The sequence below is a fragment of the Oxyura jamaicensis genome, chromosome 12, assembly GCF_011077185.1.
Source record: "Oxyura jamaicensis isolate SHBP4307 breed ruddy duck chromosome 12, BPBGC_Ojam_1.0, whole genome shotgun sequence".
NCBI classification, from domain to species: Eukaryota; Metazoa; Chordata; class Aves; order Anseriformes; family Anatidae; genus Oxyura; species Oxyura jamaicensis.
This window is the reverse complement of record NC_048904.1, coordinates 8,956,834-8,974,455: the sequence shown is the minus strand read 5'-3', so window position 1 is coordinate 8,974,455 and position 17,622 is coordinate 8,956,834. Positions and strand designations below refer to the sequence as shown.

Here is a 17,622-nt window from a genome sequence, read left to right as displayed (position 1 = left end):
AGTTGGGCCATCTCAGATTTACCAGTGTTTCCTTTTCCCTTTTTTTTTCAAATCATAAGTCTTGATTCAGCACAAGTCTGCAGACCACCTTTATCTTCGTTTAATCATTTTTAGGTGGTTTAACTTAATTTGAGATGCAATAAAACAACGCGGTTTTGGTTTGCCGTATACGTTGTGTGTGTGCACATGTGTGCCTTGCTTCTGTAAGATCCAGAGAACCCGTTATCCCCCTGATAGCCTGCATGCTGACTGGATCGCTTCATGGTAATAGGATGTAAAAATAGGAATTAATACCATAAAGCTGTTACACAAAGAATTATGCGAAGGGTTTTGGTTTGTTGCCCTGCTCTCCTGTTTTTTCTGTTCAGTTGTTGGGTAGTTGTCTTTGCACAGATGGAAAGTGGAACCTATCGCCAGGGTGGTATCTGTGTGGACTTGCCATAGCCGCACTTGAAGGAGTGCCTTAAGATTTCCGTGTGGCAGCTGTCATGCACCTTGCTGCAGTCAGCAGATGTATTACAAGAGGTCTGTTAACCTTTATTGCTTCCTATGGATGGAGCTGGTTACCACTGACCTCTCATAACAGGTATCTGCCAGTAGGGGAAAACTGGGGGTTTGAGAGAGTTAAAAAAACAAAACCAAAACAGACCTTGAATTTCCCATGAAACATTCAGCTAGCATCTCAATGTTATTTTTCTCAGCTACTACCCATCTTTATGCAACTGGGATCAAGGGAGCTGATGATGTACTACATTGACTTGAAGCGAACCAATGATGTGCTGCTCACTTTTGAAGCCCTTAAGGTAAATTACGTTCATAGGGAAAAAAAAATCGTGCTGTCAACACTGGAAAAGCATTGAGTATGTCTGTTGCATGCATGAAAGACAAATGCTCACCTCCTTTAAGCCTGTGTATATCACGGGGTTCCCTGGGGTTGGAATTGGCTTTGACTCAACTGCATTGGGTATTTGTTTTTATAACTCTTGAGTGTTTTTTATTTTTTTATTTTTTAAGGGGGAGGTATCTTAGTAAAAAGATCTTGTTTGTGGGGGAAGCACCATTAATTTCCTCTGCCATTTGTGTGACTGAAGATGGTAAAAATTCCTTTTCCGATTGAATGCTTGTGTTACTGCTGCCCTTAGATGGCATTCCTGAGTTGGTACACTGCCTGTCCTCACAGGGGATGTTTGTCAGGTGTAAGAAGCATAAGCATCTTATTCCCGGGAGCTCCAGCATGACATCTCTGAGCTTAACATTTGAAATACAGATTGCTCACACAAGATTATTGTAGGTTATTGCACCAACATAAGAAAAAATACAAAATAACCCTCTTCAATCCAAACCTGCAATGCAGCAGCACAGGTTAATGTTTTCTGTTTACTCGGATTTTACTGTTTTACTCTTTCACAGTAACTCCTCTGCCCCTGGTATCGCCTCCAGTGTCATCTTTCTCTACCTTTCATTGTCACTTGTCTGCAAATTTATTTCTGAGCAGGAGTGTTCCTACAAAAGGTGTAGGTTTCCTCAACTTGGGGTGCAGTTTACAGTGGTTCTTATTTCCTCCTAAGGTGTTGATAATACAGAAAAGTGAAGTGGAGTAACCTTCAGTCAGCTGCAGACTTCAGTTTTAACGGTAGCCTTTAACTTCAGTTTTGCAAAATTCTCCTTGCCAGCAATATGGCATGTACAAAGTGTGAATGCAGCTTTGAATATTCCATAGTAAGATAAAAAGTGAGATCTTACAGAAAGAATAGGAAGACTTAGTGGCCCATTGTATAATCTCTGAGTTGCTCTGCTTTTCTTGTGTTTCTTTTGCAAGATGTGTAAAACTAAGTGATAACTGCCTTCTTTGCTTTATCTTTCTTTGGTTATTTCTTGATTATGTTATGAGTAAATAATTCTTGTGCGGAGCATCTAGTAACATTCCTTATCTGTAACTGATAACGTGCCAAACATGACACGTGGACTTTAAGGCCAAATTTGTTTTCATCCAAGAAGCTTTTCTAATTGTGTGTGCTGAAGAGGGAGCTCTTCAGACCAAAAAAGAAGAGTCATTGCTTTTGTAACTGCCAACCCAAGTTCACTGAATGAGTAGCAGCTCAGAAAGTAAATAAAAGCTCTGTATTCTAAAAGGATTGGATTTTTTTTCTCTTTTAATCCCTATGTCTGCGGTATCATTCTCCTCTCTGTGCCTGCCATCACATTCATATAGCCGCATAGTGAACTGAGGAACAATATGGATTAGAGCTCAGTAGCTCACTTCCCCCACCCACCACCCTGCCAATTACTTTTTAGGCCAGTTCAGCATTAATTTAGTTACTTTAATGAATGATAATGCTGGTGCAAGGGAGGGGGAAGAAGGAGAAGACTTGGACAGCATAGGTTTGTGATGGATTAGATTCTACTAGAAAGCAAGAGCTATATTTAGTGACCAGAGTTCATACAAACCCATTCCCCAGATTTGCAACAGATGATTAGTTGAGGAGAAAGGGTTATTTACTAGTTCCTGCTAGGCCTGCGGATGATCTCAGCACTGTGCAGCTTCTTCAGTTCCTGTCTATCGAGTAGAAATTCAGATCTTGGCTTCCTTTAAATTGTACCCTGACAAAAAAAAAAATCAGTCTCTACAGTCATTAGTCGAACAAAACAACTGATTAAACTCATGACATTTGTCATAGGGGTACATAATTACTTTATAAACCATATAAAGAGTGACACATGGGCAAAATATTACATTCTACAGTTATATATAATGGGAGGAGGAAATAAGCACACCATGCTTTGTCCACCTTGTTTTTTCTGCAGTCTGCTTTTCGACAGAGGGAATGTAGAATTAATGGTGGTTTGAAAAATTCCCTTCTAAGCTGCTTTCATCTTTCTTTAGCATTTGGCATCATTGCTGCTGCACAACAAGTTTGCGACGGAGTTTGTTGCTCATGGAGGAGTGCAAAAGTTGCTGGAGATTCCTCGTCCTTCCATGGCAGCCACAGGAGTCTCCATGTGCTTATATTATTTGTCTTACAACCAAGATGCCATGGAAAGGGTAAGACATTCTGTTAATATAGCTGCAGTGATTTCAGTTGTTCTGATGGACTTGGTCTTCCTACCTGTGTTCAGACAGTGAATAAGTGTCTCCTAGGCAAATTTATATAAAAGATTCTGGTATGTGCAGAGGCAATAGAAAGTGCATAGATAATTGTGTATTTGAGGGTGTTTTGTTGTAAGGATGTGAATTTCCATTCCCAGGGAATATAACTGAAGACCTCTGTTTTGTTAGCATTGTCTCAATACTTCCATTCACCCTTTTCACCGTTCTCTTTCCCTCTAAAAAAGGAAGAACTCCCCTTTCTCATTTGTCTTTCCCTTTCCACCTGTTCCAGTGGGCTCCTGTACTTGGATTGTTTTTCCATCCACAGTCCAGGTGTGGATAGCTTCAGTGTTACATGGGGTCTCAGTCAGGTTCCAGCCAGCAGTGCAATTTCTTTGGTAGTGTTGGCACGCAGCAGCAGACTAATGCAGGTCTGATCTGCATTATGCAGGGAGTCAAGTTAAATGACATCTGTGGCCTGGGCTTATAAATGTTAAAACAGCTGATAATGAAGGCAAGTTCCTCACCTCATATTTTTACTTGGGGAAGAGAAAAAAAAAAAAAAGAAAAAAGAAACAAACAACAACAAAAACAAAAAAACATAAAAGGCTCTTCCTGTAAGTTCATTAGGGTCTCTCCAGCAAGGATCTTTTCAGACAGGTTGGTACAGCAGTCCTCCCTTAAGCTTCAGTTTTCCAGGTGCTTTAAATGGTGATTGTTTCCTTTTTCCATAGTGGCAGCAACACTTGGGTGCTGGGCCAGGTCTAGGAATTGATCCAGTTTATCCTGTAGTTGTGGCCATGCTGAGGGGAAGGGCGGGGGGGGTGGGGAGGTGGGAAGATGAACTTCCAGCTTGTAAGCATTAGTGCTGGCACATGGGAGGACCCCGCTCTAAGATTCATTCAAAGCAATTGCAAAGTTGTACCCTTAAGCCTTCTAAATCTACTTTAGGAGTCATGACTTCCGATTCACAGCCTTTCCTTAAGATTCTATCTCTTTTTTTTCTAATTCCGTTGAAAGTGGAAGCAGTTGAAGTAGTAATTTCACGTTTCTGCATACTCTGAGTTACTGATGCTGTCTGAATGTTTTGATTTGACTGGCAGCGGTTGTTTAAGGGCCTGCCTGTAGGGATTCTGCTGACATTTGTGTTCTGCAGACGTGTATGAGTGAGCTCAAAAACCTCTCAGTAATCACAGCTGACAGGGCAGTCTATGGGCCTTGTGGTGCATCTCCTTTATGAAGGCAGGAAAGGTGAAATGGGCATAATGTCCCCTCATTTCTTTCTGCACGCGTCAGAAAGATGGACCCTGGCCATATGACCTGCTTTGGTGTTTCTCATGAGAAAACCCCCTATCTTACTTTTTCTGGTTGCACTTGCCCTTTGCATGGTATTTCAAAAGCAAAACCAAAAGCCCTGGCAGGGTGCTGCATGGGGGTTCCTTCTGCTTGACATCCTCAGGCCGGGTCATAAGACCATGTAGCTGTTTGTATTGATGTTTGTAGTGATGCCACCACGTTATCCCCAATATCTGCAGATACCTGGTAGAGCAGATGTGTGTCCGTTCCGGGCATCTGGATTTCAGGGGCATCCAGTTTTAGTATGTGAAAGTGCAGCTCTGAGCACGTGGTCTGCACATCTCGGGGACAGAGCTGGTCTCTTCCTCTTTTCAGACTTCTCTGTTTGCAGAGAAAGTAAAGCTTTAGATTTGCATTTGATGATCCCTGCTGTTCTTCCAGACTTTGCTGCTACCAGTTTGCTTGAACTTCAACATAGCGTATGATGCTGTTAGATTTGAAGTATTTTTGTTTCTTCTCTGAAAACTGCTCTTCCTTCTCTGGCTCTAGTGAAGTATTCTGGTTGGATGCTTTGAAATGATATGCAGAGGGACTCTGAAATTGCACTGTGTGAAGACTGCTGCATTTACTGTTCAGGCCTGGGAACGGACCTACATTGCATCATCATGATCTTTACTAGTCTCACTGAGGCCTTCTTTCACTGGTCTGGAAATAGGGCTTTTATTTCATGTCTCAGCTATCAGTTACTTTCAGCTACACTAGGGACATTTGTCCCCTGTCGCTTTGCCTCTCAAACTGTCATTCTTCTCAGGCTAATTCTCTCCAACAATCTGTTTGGAGTCCTTCTCAATAATGTGTGTGTTTTTTTTTTTTTTTCTTTACAGGTGTGCATGCACCCCCATAACGTGCTCTCAGATGTGGTGAACTACACCTTATGGCTGATGGAGTGCTCCCACGCCTCAGGCTGCTGCCATGCTACCATGTTCTTCTCCATTTGCTTCTCATTCCGTGCTGTCCTGGAGCTCTTTGACAGGCATGATGGACTTCGTCGTCTGGTTAACCTGGTAAGGCTTATGTGCTGAACAGGGTTTTAGTGTCAGGTTTTGCCCCCTCTACAGCTAATTAACTGTGGAGAGTTTTTTTTTTTTTTTTTTGCTTGTTGTTTGGTTTAGTTTTTCCTTGTCAGTTCCCAAGAGATGGGAGAGGTGGGGTGAGTTTTCTGAGTAACAGACGTGAGGATTCTTTTTATTGCTAATAACAAGATCACTGTCCAGAGGCTGACTGCCCTCTGAGAGCTTTTTGGTACTTCTGGGTTAAGCAGCGCTCACTCAAACAGCAGTGGCTTAGTGGTGATTCAGATCTTTCTCTGCCTTCCACATGTATGTGTGGTATTGTCGTGCACCCTTTTGGATGCAGATACGTCCAGCCTTGCTCCAGGAGAGATACAGCTGGATTTGTGCTGTTGTGGTACTCACGGTGCCTTATGAGCACAAATTACCCTATTTCTGTACAAAAAGGGGTGCCTCTGCATGCTGTGCAGTCATGTAGCCTGGGTTGGTGTTAGCTCAGGGACCTTGCCACAAGCACGTTTTGTGTTGTGTAACACAATGCCTAATGGTGCCTCTAGATTTTTGCTCATGTAGCTGCTGGATTTCTTCATAGATAGCAGAGGAGGAGGAATGGTCCTTTTTAGACTTGATCATTATCCAAGCAAGTAGCTGACTGAACAGAAAGGCTTTCATCAGCTCTCTGAGTGTGTTTGTGTATCTTTTGTGGCAAAGAGAGCTTGGGTTTGGTACAAGTACAGCTGAGAACTGTAGGTGCTATTTTTCTGAAGTGCGGGCTGATGAACCTTTTTCTTCTTTCCACCCGACTTCTTTCTGCAGATAAGTACTCTTGAAATCTTAAACCTGGAAGACCAAGGAGCTCTCTTGAGTGACGACGAGATCTTTGCCAGTCGCCAGACTGGGAAACATACCTGCATGGCCTTGCGTCGATACTTTGAGGCTCACCTTGCTATCAAACTTGAACAGGTGAAGCAGTCACTCCAGCGCACTGAAGGTGGCATTCTGGTACATCCACAGCCCCCCTACAAGGTGAGCAGCATGTTGCAGCCTTTTAACATGGACAAAATCTGTATTTATGGAGAAGTGGATAGTACTGACAAACTTGGGAATGAATTTGGTAGTGACAAATAAAATGTCTTCTGGACACCGTGGTTTTTTAGGAATGACCTGGGAGGTACTGGTGTTGTCTGTGACTTTATTTTTTTAATCTTTTCCCTGAAAATTTATTTATTTATTTTAAACTGAATTTTATGGCTGCTTGTTCTGACGGAGTACATTCATTTGTGGTTTCTGGTTTCAATCACAATGGTTTTCCAGAAGAGCTGAAATGAGAGAACATGATTTTTGGCTTCTGCAAAAATCACTTACATTTTCAGTAGTTAAAAAAATGTGTTTAAGCTGTTGACGTTTTGATTAGAAGAGTATTTTCAAGTTGAAAGGTAAACTTGTTTGGAATTTACTTTTTTCTTCGTTATCTCTAGTAGTCCGAAGTTAGAAACTGTAAATGAGTGTTTTTTCAGCCTTTTTAATACTTTAGCATAAATTTCTTTTGAATTATGGTCTAGTAGCTTAAAAACAGATTAATAACAGAATTAAAAACAGAAAATTAATAACAGAACTAAAAACAGGATTTTAGTGTAACTTCTTAAATTGGTCTAAGCTTTCTAGGACTGCAGAGAAACTTAAAGGGTATTAAAGGGTATTGTTCTTAAGCTTATTGCACATTATCATGGCAATTGCTGTTTTTTGTATTTGGAGAATAAAGCGAAGTAAATAATAAATCTGCAAGAAACGGTGATAGCTTCAACTTAGGTGTGGATGCAGTTTTCAGTTAAATCCCAGCAATGAAGGGTTTGATGTGCAAGTTTGTAACCCATGTGATAATTTCTAATGCTTCCAACTCCTTCCTTGGCAGGCCTGCTCCTATACTCATGAGCAGATTGTAGAGATGATGGAGTTCCTGATTGAGTATGGTCCAGCACAGCTCTACTGGGAGCCAGCAGAGGTTTTTCTCAAGTTGTCTTGCGTCCAGCTCATGCTTCAGCTCATTTCAATAGCATGCAACTGGAAGACATACTATGCAAGGTAAGCTGCTTGCTGCAGTATTTTATTTTAGTGCAGTAAGCTGTGATTTTGGGGCAGGACAGCCATTAACTTTCTAAACTTCCTTTTTTTTCTTAAAGCGTCTAAGGCAGGCACCCCGTGGGTAGTAGGGGCCTGGGCTTTGGTTACACGGTGCTTATGGAAGTTAACACTGGAGACAGCAGGGCTAAAATATTGAGGCAGAGGGCGAATGAGAATTCTGAAGAACCAAAATGCCTCAGGCCTTTGATTTCTGACAGTTCAGCATCATAGCAGAGCTTAGTCACAATTCTGTGCTACTTTTCCGTGTTATTTGTTTACCTTTTTATCAGAGACTAGAAAACCTTTTAAGAGGTTGAAATCAAGTCGTATTCTCCTTCTGGAGAATCAGGGGAGTGTCTGTTTGGATGTAGTAAATTCAGCTGACTGGAGAGGATGTTGTCCATCACCTTTGTTCATTCATTGGTACTTGAAATTTACTGATTACGTACAGCTGTGCAAAGGAGTTGTGAATATGCAACAAGCCAGCATTTGAGAGAGGGGAAAAAAGTCTGAAGGTGAACTCAAGCAAAGCACAGTAATGGTGTCCCTAGATGATACACCACCGGCTCTTAAACACAGCGTGTTTGTAGAGAGGCTTACCTTGAGATGCTACTTCTCAGTTTCTCCTGTCCTAGCCACAGACGTGCTCTGGGGGCACTGTGATACTGTGCTGTTTCTGTGGCACATCCTTCCCCCCCCAAGTCCAAACCCAACAATTTGCAGCATCCTTACTCTTAGAAAAGAAAGGGAACTGCACCAGGCTCTGATAGCTAAGGATACCATTAGGATCCTGTCCCTGAGAGAGAGAATGGGTGTAAAATTCCAGCCTCTGCTTATCCTGATCATTATCTGCTCCCAAGAGTGAAAGTGTAGTCCTCTCTAGAGACTCTTGCTGGTGAGTCACGGTCTGCTATGGCTAGTTGTCATCAGCTGTATTCTTGTCACCAAGGATCCCTCCTCCTTATTTCTGCTGCATACAGGAGCTCCTTGCCTCGCTGAACTTGAAAGCCTTTGAAATCTGTTTTGCTTGTGCGCTCCCCGCCTCCATCTCTCTCTCTCAGGTTGCATTCTCCTGGGTAGTTCCTCTTCTCCTGTTTCTTATTCTCTGCATCTGTTTCCTAATTGCTGTCTGGGTTAACTCCTGCCTCTCCGTACAGGCTTACAAACCTCACCCCCCTTTTCTTGCATTGTTCTGCTCTTCCACCTCTTGTTGAACAGTTCTATTCATTTCCACACACCTGTCTCTCTCTTAATCTGGTGCCTAAGTTGATGCCTTTTTCCCTGTCACCATTGTCTGTTTTACTGCTGAAGTTTCCCTTTGTTTCAGAAAAAAAAAACAAACTTCCTTTCTACTTGGTTGGCAACAAACTGTTTCAGAGAGGAATGTTTTCTGACTGAGATACAGAGTTAGGGTAGATTGAGAAACTTAACTTAGAATGCTTTCGTGGATAAGCGTTAGGAATCTTATTCCTGTAAATTCAAAATGACAGTGCTTTTAGGGGCCTGTGGGCAGGGTGGGATGCGGGATGACAAACTGCAGGAGACAGTGTGTAGTTACAGTCTGTGAGCACTGCCTTCTGTGAGGACCAGCCCTGTAAGAGAGGAACATCCTACCATCAGAAGGCATTATCAAAAACATGAGATGTGACCAGTTCTGTTTGTTGGATTAGGGTAGAACAAATAGTGTTTTACGCTGTTGAAACAACTCTCGTTATACCTCTAAGAAGTTCTCCTGTTACTGACTTTCAGGAATGACACGGTACGCTACGCTTTGGATGTCCTAGCCATCCTGACTGTGGTTCCTAAAATCCAGCTGCAGCTGGCAGAACCTGTGGATGTGTTAGATGAGGCTGGATCTACTGTTTCCACTGTGGGTAAGCTGACTGTGGTCCTGATGCCTTACTCTTACCAATTGGCCTCAGCTATGTGTTTTCTTCAGCTGTTTCTCATCTGCAGTGAGACAAGGGTTAAAATAATTCATGTATTCAGAGCTGTTGTTAGGGATGCAAATAAATGGGAGAGCAGACTGTGGTTAGAATTGTCATGATTAGTACTGGTTTGATTACAAACTTGAAGGCACGGTCTTTGACTCATGCTTGAATTCAAGAGCTCATTAAATACAGGTGCAAGAAAATTTGCTTTTGTAATGGGACTATGAGGTTCCCTCAGCTTCCTAGAAATTTAGGACTCCTGAGGATATTGCATTTGGGAATAATGTGAGAAGAACAATTATTGCTATATATTTGTTTGAGTTATGCTCTAATTGGCTACCTTCAGATTCAATACATAAATGAGTGAGATGAGATTTTTTTGGACAAAATGGCTTTTTTTTTTTTGAGGGTGGGTTTGAGCTTCTGAAGTGGACATGAAACCTTAATTTCATTTGGAACTCTGTCTGGAGGGGAGAAAAGATAGCAAGTTTCATTTTTGCTTGACTCATTTAGGAAGCAACGATGCAGTTTCCTCCCTCCTCCCCTTCATAACAAGGTTACGAAGGTTTCATGCCCTCCATTTCCACTTTGATACTTATACAAGAGAGTTGCTTTCTGTGATCAGAAGTTAGAGGCGTGCCTCTGCATCATCTCTGTGCCAGGTATCTTAAAGATTGCAATCCTGAGTCGTGCCTGATCCCTGAAAGATAGGCTGCCTACTCACTGATGAGGTGGAGGAGCATCAGTGTAGAAAAATGTTTTGTCAGGGAGGCAGAGGAATGTGTCTTATGCTGGTTAGAGAAAATGAACTTCAAAAATTCCCATAATGAAGAGGAATTACATATTTCTCCCAGTTATCTGATTAAACTGTGTGAGATGCACTTGGAGTATTAAATAAATGATTTCTTTCCCTCACTAGGTATTAGTATCATCCTTGGAGTTGCCGAGGGTGAATTTTTCATCCACGATGCCGAGATTCAGAAATCAGCCCTTCAGATCATCATCAATTGTGTATGTGGCCCCGATAACCGGATCTCCAGTATTGGCAAATTCATCTCCGGAACTCCTCGGCGAAAGCTTCCTCAGGCCCCCAAGAGCAGTGAGCACACATTAGCTAAGATGTGGAATGTGGTACAGTCCAACAATGGCATCAAAGTGCTGCTGTCATTGCTGTCTATAAAGATGCCGATCACAGACGCAGATCAGATCCGAGCGTTAGCCTGCAAAGCCTTGGTGGGGCTCTCACGCAGCAGTACTGTCCGGCAGATTATCAGCAAGCTCCCCCTCTTCAGCAGCTGTCAAATTCAGCAGCTGATGAAAGAGCCGGTGCTTCAGGACAAGCGCAGCGAGCATGTGAAGTTCTGCAAATATGCTGCTGAGCTGATAGAGCGTGTCTCGGGGAAGCCCTTGCTGATTGGCACAGATGTCTCCCTGGCTCGGTTGCAGAAAGCGGATGTGGTGGCCCAGTCAAGGATCACGTTTCCTGAGAAGGAGCTGCTGCTCCTGATTCGGAACCATCTCATCTCTAAGGGCCTAGGAGAAACTGCATCTGTCCTTACTAAAGAGGCTGACCTACCCATGACTGCAGCATCTCATTCATCTGCCTTCACCCCTGTTGCGGCTGCTGCCTCTCCTGTGGCCCTGCCTCGCACTCCTCGCATAGCTAATGGCATTTCAGCCCGGTTGAGTAGCCACACTTCCGTAGGTTCCCCTGCCACCTCTGTCCATGCTCAGGCAAGGCCGTCTGCATCCCAAGGTCCACTTGCCCTTCCAGGCCCTTCTTATGCCAGCAACTCTCCTCTGATTGGCAGGATTAGCTTTGTCAGGGAGAGACCATCTCCCTGCAACGGCAGAAAAATCAGAGTGTTGCGACAAAAATCGGACCATGGCGCCTACAGCCAGAGCCCAGCTATCAAAAAGCAGCTGGACAGACACCTTCCTTCCCCACCCACGCTGGACAGTATAATCACAGAGTACCTTAGGGAGCAGCACGCCCGCTGCAAGAACCCTGTTGCCACCTGTCCCCCTTTCTCTCTCTTTACTCCCCACCAGTGTCCTGAGCCAAAACAGAGGCGCCAAGCGCCAACTAACTTTACCTCACGGCTGACCCGCAGGGCAGCCTTTCCGAAGTACGGAGGGGTGGATGGTGGCTGCTTTGATAGACACCTTATATTTAGCAGGTAAGGAAGAAAAACGTTTCTTGCTCCCTCTCAGGGTGTGCCCTGTGCCAAAAAGCCTTGCCTGGATTCAGGCCACGGTGTCCTACAGTGGAGTCTCCTTGGACAGACAAGTGTTTGAATTCAACAGTGGCAGTTGGGGAGCTTTGCAAAGCAATTCCAGAGTTGTTCTGTTTCTCTTGTCCTTAGTACTGACCCTTAGCACATAAAGTACACTCTGTTTTCAGTGTCATGTTAATTCATTGGCAGCGTTGGCTAATGAAGCTCATACTTCTGTTCTCCTCTGGAAGGTAAGTATGTATTGCCAGCTTTAAGAGGGTGTAGCATAGCCTTGAGGTTGGCTTCTGACAGACCCAGGCCTACCGACAGATGGAGGACAGCGGAATACGTTTTTCTCATCGTGCAGCTTAATTTTCAGCACAGCAAGTTGCTAGCCTTTTTATGTGGCCTTTCTTTGCTGAGGCTAAATTGGAAGATGATACACAGTTTACAAAAAATAATTTTCCAGATGACAGCATTTTCAGGTTTTCCATCAATCCAGCTTTGAAGACGGACTCCAAGTGCTTCAACATAATGTTGTGCTGTAATACAAGTACCTAATCATGCAAGACAAACCCTGAAATGTTGTAGACACTGCTGTCACATACTCACTTGAGCAGTAGCCTTATAATTGATACCTGGCTTGTCTGAGATGAAAGCTACAACTTTTTACCTATGTGATCTTTAAGGACCGGTTTTAATGTTATCACACAGGACTTCAGTTTTGCTTTTCTGCTCTCTTTTGGGTGACCCTTTTTTTTCTACCTTCTCTAGGTTTCGTCCAATTTCTGTGTTCCGGGAAGCAAATGAGGATGAGAGTGGCTTTACCTGTTGCGCGTTTTCTGCACGGGAACGATTCTTAATGTTGGGTACTTGCACGGGGCAGTTGAAACTCTACAATGTATTTAGTGGACAGGAAGAGGCTAGTTACAACTGCCATAACTCTGCTATCACGCACCTTGAGCCATCCAGGGTAAGTCATCAAAGACCTGTGCTGAGTTTTAGAAGTTCTTGTAGACTAAAGCCTGCTATATTTGGGGCCTGTCTGGCTATGTAAATCTAAAGTGCACCTACTGGCTGGCCTCTAATGCCTGTCGTGAAAGTACTTGTAGCAGTGCCGTACTACCTTTCTACGTTCTGTGTAGTTTTTTTTCTTCCCAAGATAATGGAGAAGATGCAGGGGCTGTGTGTTTTCATAAATAATGTACGTGTGTGTCTGTAAGTGGTAAAATGCTTAAAGTGACTACATTTAAGAGAGATGTGAGATATAATACTAGAGTTTATATAACAATTCTTTGTTGGAGAAGTCTGCGGGAGATGATTCCAGGAAGAAACCAGAAGGTAACCCATTTACAAGCAGAATAAACTCCACTCACAGTGCATCAAAGTTCAGGCAGGGGTTATCCTGCTTTTATCTGCTATTAACATCATAGATCGTTCCATTGGTATGGTTTTATTAATCTGTATAACATAAAGAGCCCTTGGCATAACATCAAATACTGAGACATCTCCATAGAAGTAGTTTATCAAGCACAAGACCTGCGGTAGTTCCTAAATTATTTTTGTAAGCCTAAATTTAAGTGTACAGGTAAAATAACCTCTGTTTTCCCTGGCATTTTTTCCTTCCTCCTCCTCCACTCCCATCTGGAAATACAGGATGGATCTTTATTGCTGACATCTGCTACGTGGAGCCAACCTCTGTCTGCGTTGTGGGGAATGAAGTCTGTCTTTGATATGAAGTAGGTGTACTCTGATCTGTGGGGGGATATTGCAGTTAGAAGAAACACTCAACATACGCAGAATTCTTAAGAACACACTCTGAAGGAAAGGACAGCACAGCTCCCATTGTGTCTGTGATGAAAAAATAAAATGTACTCCTTTTCTTGTTTAGTATCTTCCCTGTTCTATTGAGTACAGACACCGTAGCAAAATTCTACCTACCAGAAGGGCTATTTGATGCAAGATAGATGAGTAAAATCACTGTAGTTCCTGAAGACAAAGAAATATGTTTGTAGTTTTATTCTCGTGTTGGTTAAATACCTTGACAATCTTTTTGTGGATAGTAGTTACAGAATTTTATAATATGTTGATTTGCATGCTGAAATTTTTAGACCTGGATATCCCAAAGGAAGCTATGTCAAATTGAATTCAGTATTTACAAATGTTTTTTCTCATCAAAAGTGGGCAGGGCATACTTCCCTTTTAAAAAGCTTTGTTTGTCATTTTTCTTGGTTATAAGTAACAGTTTTGCTGTGACCTGTGAAGGTCGGCTAGAGAGTGTTCTCCATGATAGTTTAACGTGCCATTTCATGTACATGTGTTCAAATGTTCATGTATGGGTCACTCCTACAAGTAGCGTTATGGCAGACCCTGTTGCAGCAGTTATTTGGCTACGAGTCTAATAACTTGCTTCTTGTGGTTTTTAACTGGTCTATTGTAAAGGCTGTGTGTCTGTGATAGATATTTCCCTACAAACGCCAGTGGAGCGCGGTAGCACACCATGGTCAATGGCGAAGGGAAGTCTTTTCTAGACTTCAGTTTTTGGCATTGTTGGAACCTCTGCTGGAGGTGCTGTTTAGTTCACGCAGGCAGTTTGAATCTGCAGTTCCCTGACTTCTTACTGACTCTATCTACAGGCATTCCTTCCCTGATGACCACTACGTGGAGTTCAGCAAGCACTCTCAGGATAGGGTCATTGGCACAAAAGGAGACATCGCCCATGTAAGTTCCATTAAAAGTCATGGCTGTGAAACTGTGACAAGAATATAATTATTCACAGCATGTGTACTAACGGTGCTATGATGCACAGAGCGTAACGGGTGAGCAAAGAGGCTTTAGAGAAAAAGATTTGGAAGTATCAAATAACACTTTGTGTGTTTGAGGGTCTAAACTTGACCATTCAAAATCATCTAGCACAAAAAATGTGCAGTGCGTTGCTTCTCTGGTTATCCTGGGCAACAGAAATCTGCTTTTTGTTCATTTAAGAGAAGTTACGCCAGACTATATTTTTTTTTTCCCCCTAAAGTTGACTCCTTTGCCTGATTTTTCATTAACAGTAATAAAAATAAATAAATAAAAATCTAGCAGTATCTCAATCAACAGCCATGGAAAATGGTTTACTAAGTGTCCTTATTCTTCTCTTTCCCCCAGTAATCTACAGCTTACTTATGGGTGTTGCAAGTTTAATTTTACCAATCTAATTTCATAGAATACTGCAGTATTTTGTATGAATACCTGCAAATTTGACAGACGCAGGCTTCAGAGTGATTCTGCTCCTCAGTGCTAATTTGCATTCATTAGAGGCACTGTTTTTTGAAAAAGCATTTGCATGAAAATACTGTCATGAAACATAAAATCATAAATAATTTGAATAAGTTATTTATTGCTCTTGATTTTTGGAAGTATTTTGCATTTAAGCAAACCATGCATTCCTGCCCAGTTTTTTTAACTTTATCTGGAAGTCAGATCCATTTGTGCATTGTTTGTCTGATAAGCAGATTGCTTTCCAATATTGAAGATTTTTTTTTTCTTCTGAGTTTGAAAGAGGGCTGGGCTCTTCAGGGTGTTACAGATCAAATTTATCTGAGATGGTCATAAACCCTTTGTACTTGGTAAAGCCTTTTTTATATTCCAAGTCTTCCTTAAAGCTTTTTTATAGTTTACTGGGGCAAAGCATAGAAAGTTGCCCTTCAGTGTAAATACCAGAAATTTTAACTCCTTTTCTGTAGATATGGCTATGACCCTGCCCCCCCCCGTCCCCCCCCCAAACCCCTTGTGCTTTGGGGTTTTGGTATTTTTATAATACTATCTGCTCTGAAAGCAGTTGAATTTCTGAAACAGGCTCTTTTGTCTGCAGCTTTCTGCCCCACTTTTCGTAATGGGGTTAATTTCTTTGGAACTAATCCTGATCATGTTAAATATATTGGGAAACCTGCAGTAAGTTAACTGCTGGCCAGATCATGTTGTGAGACTTGGTTCCAGCTGTGAAAAACTATTAGAGTAGCAGAAGAAGTGTTATCTTTATAATGCTCTTGCTTGAAAGCAAAATAGGGCTGGGGGGATTCTGGAAACAATCTATAATATGGGATGTTCTTAGGCACAGGTACGTTACAAATTGTGACTAATCTTTCTTTTTCTTTTTAATCTAAAAGATCTATGATATTCAGACTGGCAACAAGCTATTGACTCTGTTTAACCCAGATCTTGCCAACAACTACAAGAAGAACTGTGCCACGTTTAACCCCACAGATGACCTTGTCTTAAATGATGGTGTCCTCTGGGATGTCAGATCAGCACAAGCCATCCACAAGTTTGATAAATTCAACATGACCATCAGTGGTGTTTTCCATCCCAATGGGCTAGAGGTCATAGTCAACACAGAAATTGTATCCTTTGGCCAGGGTGGTAACCTGCTGAGAGGACAAGAATTTGCATTGAAAACCAAGTAGCTGTTTGATGTTGTATTAATGGTCTGCCGTGTTACAAATTATGAACAGTTACAACAGCTTTTGTCTTTGAATGGAGTAAGTGGGGACTGTCAGACTACTGGCTAATTTAAATCTAGACTGCCTCTGCCTCTGATTTTGGCCTAGTGGAAATACTTGAGAGATTTTTTTTTCCCTAATGCACTTGGCGGTATCTCTGCTCTCTTCCACTCCCTTACCAAGATCTCCCATGAAGCTACTGCAGTAACATCTGATAAGTGGGAATTAAATTTTGATATAACAGCTTTTTGGGTTTTAATATGTTGAAGAGATCATGGTGCTAGGATATGACACTGTTATATTTGCAAGAGGGTGGGAATGATGTTTCTTAAAAGCAATTAATCAGTTGTTCAGCACTGTGTTGAAACTGAAACAGAAACTTTCAGTAGTCTGTTGCTCCTTAGCCTGGATTTCTTTAGTGGGACCTCCGAACTTTCCACTTGTTACACACAGTACCTGCACTGGATCAGTGTCGTGTGGTCTTCAACTACACTGGTACAGTTATGTATGGAGGTAAGATTTCTCAGTCTTAATTGCTCTCCTTGGACATGTCTGGGTGGTGATAAGTAGGTATTTGTTCAGTGAAATTGGAAGCTTCAAAATCTGTCTAGCTGCAGGCCTTTCTGGCATATGTGAACTGGATTTCCACCCCTTCCCCTCCAGGAGTTTATGGTGTATCTATTGCTGACAAAGACAATTTTCTCTAACATCAGCGATACCAAAACTTATTTGTGAGATTAAAAATCAACCTTTTGAGAAATAAAATGTGTATAACAGTAGACCTGATGATGCTTGAGAAAGTAACTTTATCCTCAATGTTTAAGCTTGAGCGATCATCACTAGTAATAAAGGCAGCTCTAGAAAAGTAGGTATTAAACGGGTCTTGCCAAGCTATTAAATATGAAGAAAATTCATGTCAAAAGTTTGTTTTGATCTTAAGTTCATTAAAGGTAATGACAAATGGAAGGTGGGTTTGTAGAATAATCTTTCCTTGTATCAGCTATGTTGCAGGCAGATGATGAAGATGACCTTTTGGAGGAGAGAATGAGAAGTCCCTTTGGCTCTTCTTTCAGGACATTCAATGCAACTGATTATAAACCTATAGGTAAGAGTAAAAGAGGAGCAAATAGCCTGGTCTGGAGGTCTGAAGTTTTATTGAAAGTTCTGAGAAATATTTACTTCTTCCTCCCCTCTGCATATGTGACAAAACAATTTTTGCTATGATCTGTGCTATCAAAACATGAACGTTGGGTTTAATGCTGAAATAGGTTCAAGTATCATCTGTTCACTGTGTGAACTTCGTTACTTGCTACCATTCAGCAGTTCTGGCTTTATTTTCCTTTCTTTTTTCCAAGCAGGACATAATCTGAGGTAGTAGGTCACTTGGCCAAGTTGTCATTGCTTGTAATTTCTGGA

The 17,622-nt window shown here is 42.0% G+C and overlaps 1 protein-coding gene across 1 annotated transcript in view; it reads left to right on the top strand.

Moving 5' to 3' along the window:
• DCAF1 (DDB1 and CUL4 associated factor 1) overlaps window positions 1–17,622 on the top strand; it is a 44,106-nt gene that overhangs the window by 10,441 nt on the left and 16,043 nt on the right. Inside the window, exons 7-19 of the mRNA XM_035337717.1 lie at window positions 702–803; window positions 2,885–3,043; window positions 5,269–5,448; window positions 6,271–6,480; window positions 7,367–7,536; window positions 9,325–9,449; window positions 10,426–11,686; window positions 12,497–12,695; window positions 13,379–13,461; window positions 14,359–14,443; window positions 15,874–16,107; window positions 16,626–16,719; window positions 17,207–17,311. Coding sequence (XP_035193608.1) covers window positions 702–803; window positions 2,885–3,043; window positions 5,269–5,448; window positions 6,271–6,480; window positions 7,367–7,536; window positions 9,325–9,449; window positions 10,426–11,686; window positions 12,497–12,695; window positions 13,379–13,461; window positions 14,359–14,443; window positions 15,874–16,107; window positions 16,626–16,719; window positions 17,207–17,311 — 3,007 coding nt within the window. The remainder of the gene's footprint in view (window positions 1–701; window positions 804–2,884; window positions 3,044–5,268; window positions 5,449–6,270; window positions 6,481–7,366; window positions 7,537–9,324; window positions 9,450–10,425; window positions 11,687–12,496; window positions 12,696–13,378; window positions 13,462–14,358; window positions 14,444–15,873; window positions 16,108–16,625; window positions 16,720–17,206; window positions 17,312–17,622) is intronic.